Raw genomic sequence first — 10,373 nt, 5'->3', positions numbered from 1 at the left:
TGACCACCGCTGGCAATGTGGCCCCAAGAAGGCTGATTGAATAAGAATGCGGCCCTCAAGAGTGAGAATGATTCATGGCCCCATTACTTTAAGTAGCACGGACAGGCACTCCTTCTGGCAGAGCTCAGGATACTCTACTGAGGTTGTGGACTCTCCTTCCTTGGAGGTTTTTAAGCAGAGGTTGGATGGCCACCTGACATGGATTCTTTAGCTGAGATGCCTGTGTTGCAGGGGGCTGGAGCAGATGACCTTTGGGGTCCCTTCCAACTCTACAATTCTACGATGTGGCCCAGAAGGAAAGTTTAAGGGGGCTGGGTCAGAAATTATCAGCCACTGCTGCCTCTATCCCCACTCTTATTATGAACCTGAATTAAGAGGATGGCATCCCCCGCCCCCAATGAAAAGGTGCACAACTCAGTTGGATTACAAATCCATGATAAACACGCTAGGAAGGGCAGCATAAGCAGAACTAGCACCACAGAGTGGGTATGCAATATTACTGTGAAAACTGTTACGGTGTGACATGAAAAAAAATCTGAGCAGGCTCTTTGGAGGAAAAGTTCAGCATAAACTGAAATAATGAATGAAAGTTTGCACACTTGTCATTTTCTCCTTTATTTGTACTCTTTCCCCCCGCATCACTGGCTGCTACATTTCCCAGTTCTTCCATGCAATCAATGAGGGCTAGAAACTTGGACCACGATACAGGCCTTTTAGGCACGAACAGAGGGGTAGTGTACATGGTCCAGTGTCGTTACTGACTTTTTTTTGCTCCCGGGGGAGAGCAGCTCGTGGCTCTTCCCAATGGCAAACCATTGATTTTGAAAGAAGCGTCAGTTTCAAAAACCGAGTTTTCTACGTGGCACGAGGGAGGAAGGGTGGGGTAGATGCTCCCCAAGACACACAAGTCTGCAGGCCTGTTTGTATGGCTTCATGCTACTCTGCCGGCAAGATGTGAAGAAAAGCCAGCGTGGCATAAACTGAGAAGAACAGTTTGGGTGTCAGTGCAACCTCTCACATACTCTGCAAAACACCTGAGTGTCATGGGGAGAAGAGGACTTCAGAGCAGCAGCAGCAGCAGCAACCACACCACCCAGGTCAAGGTTACAAAGCAGGCTTCAGAGTCTGAAGCAATAGCAGGCCACATTTGTATTGCTAGAAAGCACAACACCTGATTAACAGTGGTGGCGGCAGGTGAGGGTGTGTGTGTCTCTCACCCACAAAGCTTCCTAGCTGGCGCCTATGCCCAATTATGCAGAGATTATAGAGTACCATTATGCCACGTGGATATTAGTGTGTCTCATTAAAATAAATATGATCCCGCACCTTTATTCAAGAGATCCGTGTGGATCCCTGGCTTGGGTAGAAGGTCTTTGAGTCTCTCTCGGGACCACAAAAACCCTGCTTTTAGCTGTCAACCAAGCTCTCTCCAAAGCACAGCATTGGATTTCTGGCTGACGAGTTAAAGAAATGATAAAATCCTGCAAGGGGAGGCTGTTCACAAATGCTGTCTAGAATGCTCCACAACAGGGAAAGGAAACCAAAGGCGCTTAATGAATCACTGTCATGAGGGACGCGACCATACTGAAATCAGTTTTTGATGGATAAAGGACTTTTAAGTTCCCGTCCTTGTCCACAACCCGAACCTGTTCCAAAACGAGAGGGAGGGTCTTGGAAATGCCTTCAAGCCTTGAATTCTCATGCCCGACAGTGTCGTTTGATTCATGATCTGAATCCAGGTCTTCGCCTGTATTCTCTGAAGTGGATCTGTTCAGCTCCGCCATTTTCTGTGGTGAAGGAATGAAGATTGCAACATAAAGAGTTACTCAAGAGATATGGCAATGTTTCCCCAGCTGAGAACCTGAGGTTTCCCTTCAGTTATTATGGGACTGGAGGCCCAGGCGACAACATGATGCTGCTATGAATCCAGAATGCAGCATTTTAGGGTAAAGGCGGGCAGAAGATGCTAAAATGGAAAGTGGAGGGATATGAGAAGGTAGACGTCAAAACACAAGTGTGTGTGTCCTGCATGGACAACTAGGTACAGGTCCTGGGTGCAAGAGCTGCACATGTAAAGGCCACAGACCTGATGGACCGCAGCTGAAGAGAACCACAAAGAGGTGATTTGATTTTGCACACTGGGCTTTGCTTTTGAACCGTCAATCCCATAAGTGCCTCCAATAGATAAATCAGGACCCTGCAAGAAGCGTGGGTGCAAAATGAGGAGGAGAGGGCAGAAGAAGAGTGACTCCTTACTAAAATGAGGGTGTCCATCACATCCTTGCACGTCTGCAGGCTTGTGGCACTTGTCACTTCCAGAAGCACATCAGAGGTGGTTTTCCCAAGCTGAAAAAGAAGAAGGGAAATGCCAGATGGAACCGAGCTATGAAGAACAGCATTATGGAGTATCATTTTAGGTCAGTAACATTCATAGACACACAGTCAAAATAATTACATGCGCCAATTCACTCTCTTTTGATGGTTACTAACACCCCTCCCTGGCAAATGTAGGTAAAAGGGATTTTTTGAAAGACATGCTGTAGATTGAGAACCTTCTTGAAATTCAGCTTGGGAGGGGGGAATACTTTGTGGAAAACAACTTTTGCAGAGTTAAGCCTGTGTTAATCCCCAAATTACAGAAAAGCCCATTTTATGGAGGATAAGGTTGTCACTGGCTGCCAGCCACACTGACTAAGCTCTCCTTCCACTGTCAAGAGGCAGGATGCCTCTGAATACCAGGTGCTGGGAATTGCAGCACTTAAGTCCTGCTTGTGGGCTTCCCAGAGGCGTCCAGTTGGCCAATGTGAGAAAAGGATGCTGCTGGACTAGATAAACCACTGGCCTGATTCTGTAGGCGTCTTCTTTAGGTTCATAAAAGCATACACTGCTGTAACATGGGTACCTAATTCTTTTTAGGGTGGAACAGTGTCTGGAAGCAGATCTGCATTTGAAATTCCAGGGTGTGATTGGCAGTGGAGAAGCAGTAGATGGGAGTGCCTGACCACCACTTTTCCTCTTGCAACAGCCCCTGCTCCTTCCCTCCGTGGCACAACAAGCACTTCACCCAAAACCTCAACTGGCAAGTATGAAGAGGGGGGAAGCAAACCCATCCCACCTCCCCAATTTATGTAGATCACATAACAGACTTTTTCCTTGAAAATGTACAGCCTGGCTCGCAATCAAGTCACAGCATCTGTACCTTTGTCTTCTCGCTGTTTGTGATTGGCGGGAAAGAAATCACAGCACCTTCGTTGTCAATCAGGCAGGGGTAATTCTCTTTCCCATCCAGTAACTGGAGGTACCTGATCAAGGGTGGAATAAGAAAATGGAAGCTACTTAGGGGATGGGGAGAGGAAGTGCAAATACACAGGTGAAGTTTAAAAATAAGAATTGCTTCTAACTCAATATATTCTTTTTTTTAAAAAAACCACAGCTCTGTGAAGACACAGACAAGAAACCTCTGAAGATCAGTTGCTGGGAATCGCAAGTGGGGAGAGTGTCATGGAATTCTACTCACTATTAATCCATAGCAGAACTCTGACGTATAGTTAGCAAATAAAAAACCTAAACACATTGCAGGATTAAAAAATAGACCAGAGGCAATTAATATTTCATCCAGCAGAGCTTTACTGCTACTGAAGGCAAATGAGCATAACGGTCACAAATCCAAAACATTCAGGACTGGCACTGTCCATAAGAAATCTAGTTGTAGCCTAGTAACACTATAGCATACTATGTACAGAACACCACACCAGAAGGAAAAGAGACAGAAAGAGAAAACAGAACCAGTTTAAGCCAGCTGTACTCAGCTTCTCTGGAGGTATAAGCCAAACATAATGAACCTTCTGCTTGTTTCTTTCACACAGAGAAGCTTCCAGAACACTCTTGAATTAATTAGAATAGGAAAGATCTCTACACATCAGATCAATACTTTCTGTAGTAAGAAATGCAAAATCAGAGTGCCACTTACTGGCTTCTCAAAGGAATTTGGCTGGATGCTGTGAGAACAGGATGCTGGAACAGATGAGATTTCAACTATAGCATCTGGCATCAGTGATTTAAATAAAATAAAGAAAGGACTTTTCGGGGAGCCTTCTTGGGGGAGGGTGTTCCAAAGACACAGACCTCCTGCTCCCACTCCAAACCATCCTGATTGTTCTGAGGACGCTTTCTGCTTCCCTTCCCCATGGACCCCTCCTGGCTCTTGCCTGCCCTCTGTGCAAGATTTCAAGGGCTGTGCTCTGCTTTAAGGTGCAGACTCACTTGTGCAGTCCGGATATATTCTGCCTCCTCTTCTGCTTCCGCTGCTCCTCGGCCTCCGACTGCAGCTGACGGAGGAGGTCCTTGGCCTTGATTTCCTTCCGGCCCAAAGGGATGATCTGCAACATGAATGCAAGGCCAAAAGTGTCCTGGAGTCAGTTGCTGTTATTATTATTGATTTATATCCCACCTTTTCCCCAGACTGGGACTCAAGGCACCTTACAGATAATACAAAAACACAGATTAAAAACATAGTAATTAAATGCTAAAAGAATTACAACAGTATAAAAGCAGATCTATTAAAATACAGATAGTAAAAAGAGCCCAGAATTATTTAAAAGTTCTTTCCTTAAAAAATACTCTCAGTTCCCAAACGGTTGGAATAAGAAAGTCTTCACCAGCTGGTGGGAGGATGCCAAGGAGGGAGCCAGTTTAGCTACTCTTGGATGAGAGTTCCAAACCCTGGGAGCAGTCACTAAGAAGCCACTCTCCCGTGCCCCAATAAGCCTGCTTGTGAGGGTGGCAGGACGGAGAGAACTTCTCCCCTGAAGATCTCAGAAACTGGGCAGGTTTGTCTTTCAGATAACTATCATGCACAACAGCACCAGAGCACCAGCTGCCTGCTGCTGTCCCTCTGTGGGGTATCATTCTGAACAGCTTTCTAATCTTGGTGTTGTCAGCCTACCTTCAATTCATCTGGTGGCCGAACGTCGTAGAGAAGAGGACCTTTCACAAGCTGCAGGTCATGTGTGGCAATGGTGGCTGCTGTTCGCTTCTCGCAGATGTCCTCGTGGAGTTTGGTCTGAAGTGTAAGATGTGTCATTAAAACAAGGCTGTGCTGAAGAGTCACAACAGCAGGCTTAACTTTAAGGAGTGTGCTAACAACAATTTTATCATCTGCACTCTGCCCATCTGACTGGGTTGCCCCAGCCACTCTAGACAGCTTCCAACATATATAAAAGCAAATAGAACATTACACATTAAAAAGCTTCCCTAGACAGGGCTGCCTTCAGGTGTCTTCTAAAGGTTATATAGTTACTCAACTCCTTGACATCTGATGGAAGGGCATTCCACAGAGTGCAACAATCTGGCCCTTTCTCCTCTACCACACTGAGGGCAGGCAAGGACCCCCAGCATCTACTTCCTCCTGATCAGGGGAGCCATACATCCTTAACTGTCCTGTGCTAGTGGAAGGCAAAGTTACCACCCGCATGCCTGGGCTTGGAGATGCCCCTTTTGCTTTCCCTTCCACCGTGCTCAAAGTAGGGCTGCCCCCCATTTCAATTCCGAGGGGGAGGTTTATCTTTACTTGTGAAAACCTAATCTACAACTAACTGAATCAAAGGACATCCCCCCTCTGAAGCTGGGCCATGCCCAGAACCAAGTGGTATCGTCTTTTGAACCTTACCTGAACCGAAAGAAACCTCTTCAAAGCATTGCCGGGCTTGAAGTTCATGCCTTTCACTACACAGCACACAATATAGGGACGGACGTCTTTGACACCAGGGCTGGCTTTCACAACCAATGGAGCTGGATTCTCAGAGATGTGGAGAACTTTCACCAGCAGTTTCTGGGTTTCTTCCACCTCATCCTCTGCATCACTGCCTTTTTTCTTGTTTTTATCTCTCTTTTTCTTCCTCATCTCCTCCTTCTCAGCACCATCCTGCTTGCCTTTTCCTTTGCCACCCCCTCGACCTCCGACACGCAAATATTCCAGGATAGATTTTGTTTGGCAACCATTTACCATCTTCTCAAGCCGTTTGTCTTTGAGGGCATTTCCTTTTAAATTGACTTCCTTCAGCTTAGGGCAGTCAGCCAACTCCACAGGGATTTCCGATAATTTGTTGTTGGAAACATCCAAAGTCTAGGGGGGGGGAAAGCATATTAAGTGGTTGTCTTCTAATTCAGACACTGGAAGAGTCATCTAAAGTTCTGTCTACTGACGGACAACAATGAAAAACATGTTGTGTATAAATAAAAACTCCCAAGCCAATGTGAGTACAGAAGCTGCCATACCAAATCAGACCATTGGTCCATCGAACTCAGCACTGTCTACACTGACTGCCAGTAGCTCTCTGGTTTCAGACCTGAGATCTTTTGCATGCTAAGTATATTATCTGCTAGTGACCCCATTCCCTGCTCTGGTCATTTGCTGTTCCGTATATTGGAGCAACTTCAGTGCTATTCATAATAGGACTCCTCACATCCATTCCTGACAACCTCCAATTTTTATGTGTGAATGGCAGCAGCAAAACAAGCAGTGCTCTGGAATGGACAATTTTCATCATTGACATCTCAGGAAACATTGATGCCTTGAACAGTCATCATTCTTCATGCATGCTGAATTATGTCTTGCATTATTACTGCATTTTAAGAGTTGCTTTTGCTTTATTTGTAAAACTTTTTTTTTACTTTCCATCATTATTCCTAGTGTTTAATTACAAAAGCAGAAACTGGGAAGCACCGAGGGCTTTTACCTTGAGGCAGACCAGGCGGGAGATGTTGGGGCTCAGCTCCTCCAGCTCGTTGCCCGCCGCCTCCAGGGTGCCCAGCAGGGCTAAAGGGGCGGCGCGGCGGGAGTCACCTCCGTCGTCCGTGGGAAGCAGCCCCCCGGGTAGGGAGCGGAGGCGGTTCCCGCCCAGGAGCAGCTCCTGGAGGGCCGGCGCGGAGCGAGCCAGGCCGGGCCCCATTTCGCGAAGGCGGTTGCGGCGGAGGTTGAGGAGGCGCAGCTCAGGCAGGGCGGCAGGGGAGCCCTTCTTGGCCGCCGCCGCCGCCACCACCACCTGGGGCTCCCCGGTCCCGCCGAGCTCCGCCGGCAGCTCCTCCAGGCCGTTGCCGGAGAGGTCGAGAGTGCGCAGCGTGGCCGGCAAGAGGCGCCCGGCCTGGGTCAGCCCCGACGGGCCTAGCGCGCAGCCGGGAAGCGCCAGCGTCTGCAGCCCCGTCAGGAGCCCCAGGACCGGCCCCGGCTCACGCAGCGCCGCGCAGCCGCCCCCGCGCACCTCCAGCGACCGCAGCGCCGCCCCCAGGGAGCCCAGAGCCCGTGGGAAGCGGCCCCCGGCGGCCTGCACACGCCGCTCCAGGGCGGCGCCCGACTCCAGGCTCAGCTCCCGCCGGCCGGACTCTGTCACCTCCGGCCAGTCCTCGTCTTCCCCTCCCGCCACTGCTATCGCCGCCGCCGCCATCTTTCTCTCGGCTGGGCACAGCCGCTTCCGCTTCCGGCGTCAACCGCGCTTCCGGTCCAAGACGCGCTTCCGCTTCCTGTGCCGTCAATAACGGAAAAAATGGGAAATGGCGAGATGTCCTATACTGTATAGAAGTGGGCGCAGAAAAGCGGGCGAGCGTGTGTGTGGCGCATATGGGTGATATCCTTAAAAAAGATTTGATGGTAATTTTAAATTTATTTCCTGCCCTTCAGCAGGTCCCAGCGCGTTACATTTTCAAATGTAGAATTTAGAAGTAAAAATATTACATGAAAAGCATGTAGACATGCGACATCCAGTTGCCGCTTCCGTTTCTCATTTGCACGGTAATAAAATGAAGAGGCCGCTCTAGCCCAATATCCAACGTCGATGGTATCTTTATGCTTGTCAGCATAGGTTGCCCTTCAGCGGATGTAAACCGCCCTATACTAAAAACTGTCAATTAAACGGAAACGGTGCGCCTAAAAGGCTAGCTGGCAATCACAGGCTTCCCGCTTTTCCTTTAGTTTGATTTACAGATAGGTAGCCGTGTTGGTCTGCCATAGTCAAAACAAAAAAAATTCCTTCCAGTAGCACCTTAAAGACCAACTAAGTTAGTTCTTGGTATGAGCTTTCGTGTGCATGCACACTTCTTCAGATACTTCAGATACTGAAGAAGTGTGCATGCACACGAAAGCTCATACCAAGAACTAACTTAGTTGGTCTTTAAGGTGCTACTGGAAGGATTTTTTTTTGTTTAGTTTGATTGGTATTAACCCAGGAGCTGATTTGCAATTGCCATAACAATCAATTTAAATCAACCCTGTTTGTTATTAAAGTTCAATATTTTTTTTGGGGGGGGGATCATTCATTTAAAAGTGCCAAAAGCACATTCTATGATTCTCTGTATGGTGGTTTGTCCATATAGATATGGTCTGAGTGGTCTGCATACTCTGAAGAAGTGTCTGACGAATGGTGGCTATCTGAACTGCCTCCCTGATGCATGCAGGGCCCAATTCAAAGTGCAGGTGATGAAACACAACGGCTCAATAAGCCTGGATGTATCGTTAAAAAAGCCTTCAGGCCCATGTCCCACTATGTCAGGGATTGGGCAGCTATGGCCATCCAGACGTCGCTCCATTCCAACTCCCTCCAGCCTGATCACAGAGATACCAGTGATCGGAGTTGAAGTCCAATCTCGGGAAGACCACAGGAGGCTGCCTTATGCCAAGCCAAATAGTTTGTCCATTGCACATAGTTTTTACTCTGACTAGCAGAGGTTCTCTGGGATCTCCAGACAAGGATCTCTGGTTCCCAAACCTTTTGCCCCCCCCCCATCCATTCCGTCTTTTGAAAGTTGATGGGTGTTTCATCCAACCACTTAGCAAACTTTTGCTGTTGTAGTACACATCAAAGCACATGCATACATGTTACAAAGTTTACACCCAACTAATATTTTAATAACTAGTCTTGCCTTTCTAATGGAACAGATGCACCCCTCTTTTAATGGATGAGAAACTTAGTTCTATAATGTACTATATGGGAGCAGATATTACCATTCAGTTAACTCCATCATGTGAAACCCTTACCAGCACATAGCTATCTGTGGCCAATATAATAATGAAACAGAAAGAGTTGGCTAGATTGCATCCAATGAAAAACACAAATGCAGCTGACAAAATGTGACCAATAAAAACTTTGTAATTCTACAAGTGATACCATTGAAAAAGCCAGATTTTTCATCTGGTTTAAAAACAAATATGTTATTGCCTTAAGTGCTGGCATCATTGTCAAAAATCAGTGCCATATCAGGAGTCCTTGTTAGCTTGAAATTTTGGCCCTATCAACACAACCTTGATCTTTGTTGTCCAGTAAAATAAATCAAGTGCTAAGCCAAACACCAATGTTCTCGAATGTTTGCAAGTTTGTTGTGGACCACCTGATGCCATCAAAGGTCCACAGACCGCCTCTGCACTACCTGATCTGCACTATGCTACGGACTTCAACATCAGCTGAAAATGCTGCCCAAAGCTTAACTTCTATGCACAAATCAGACCCATGAGGCTAAACAGAATTCTCAGCTGCTCTTCTCTGTGGATTTCCTTTCCTCTGGAGATTCACCCAAACCTGAGCTAGTGTGTCTTTTCTTTAAACAGTCCAATTTTTTATATTTTTATTATTGAATTGGGCTATGGTGGCAAGGACAGGGCAGAGCATAACCAGTGCCAAATCTACATATAGAACACATAAACACAGAAATAAAGATATATTTCAAAAAGAGAAAAAGAATCACTGCCACTCCTTGTTGAAATATAGACCTTTATTATCAGAGCAGTACAAACCTGTGTGCAAGTTGATGTAACAAAAGGAGTGCAAAACTCTGGAATCAGGCCTGCTATCCAGCAATTTGCTCATTTCCTACAAAACCATACAGCATGGCTAAGTTGCAACATGGCAAGCTTAAGTCTTGAAAACCCCAACTGAAGACGTGTTGGTGCCAGCTCCCTTTAGGTGAGCCTCTGACTGCAGACTGGCTTGGTGGGGAGTTGCAACAAACCTTGGCCCCACGTCTTGCCCCTGAAGGGCAAGCGCACGTCTTGTGCACCTAAAGATATCTTGCGTTGGAAGTTTGCTCCTGCAAACACGTTTCCCTCCTTAGAGGTAACTCGGTTATTTCTAGCCAAGGTCACCAAGATCCTGTGATTACACAGGAAGGCGTACAGGAAGGCATGTTAATGCAGGAAAAGGGATGACTCCCGGGGGTAAAAAAGCAGGGGAATTTAATCTGTATCCCACTGCCTGTTCTCCCAACCCCACCCCTCCACTGGCTTTTTTTACCTGTTATATCCCAAATAGGTCTGGTTTGGGTCAAAGCAGTGAATGGGGGTTCTAGGTGCATGCGCAAGTGGGCTCCCCGGCTGCTTCTCTCCTGCC

General features: G+C 47.1%; 1 protein-coding gene across 1 annotated transcript; it reads right to left on the bottom strand.

Annotated features, from left to right (window-relative positions):
• Positions 1-599: 599 nt before the first annotated feature.
• LRRC47 (leucine rich repeat containing 47) lies at positions 600-7,457 on the bottom strand. The gene is made up of 7 exons (XM_081922621.1): positions 6,738-7,457; positions 5,669-6,124; positions 4,946-5,062; positions 4,264-4,379; positions 3,200-3,302; positions 2,257-2,346; positions 600-1,787 (listed from the first exon to the last, which is right to left on the bottom strand). Exons 1-7 carry the CDS (start codon positions 7,440-7,442, stop codon positions 1,551-1,553), a joined length of 1,824 nt encoding a protein of 607 aa, XP_081778747.1. The 5' UTR covers positions 7,443-7,457; the 3' UTR covers positions 600-1,550.
• Positions 7,458-10,373: the final 2,916 nt, after the last annotated feature.

The sequence above is a fragment of the Podarcis melisellensis genome, assembly GCF_964234715.1.
Source record: "Podarcis melisellensis genome assembly, chromosome: 8".
NCBI classification, from domain to species: Eukaryota; Metazoa; Chordata; class Lepidosauria; order Squamata; family Lacertidae; genus Podarcis; species Podarcis melisellensis.
The sequence above is the reverse complement of the archived record's forward strand: the minus strand, read 5'-3'. Positions and strand labels throughout refer to the sequence as shown.

Bases quoted from the DNA above. Each gene is read 5' to 3' on its own strand.
- LRRC47 (XM_081922621.1), bottom strand. From the start codon at position 7,442: ATGGCGGCGGCGGCGATAGCAGTGGCGGGAGGGGAAGACGAGGACTGG. The intron at 6,125-6,737 runs GTAAAAGCCCTC...CCCCCCCCCTAG, and splicing joins CCCGCCTGGTCTGCCTCAAG to ACTTTGGATGTTTCCAACAA. The intron at 1,788-2,256 runs GTAAGGAGTCAC...CCTTCACCACAG, and splicing joins TGATGGACACCCTCATTTTA to AAAATGGCGGAGCTGAACAG.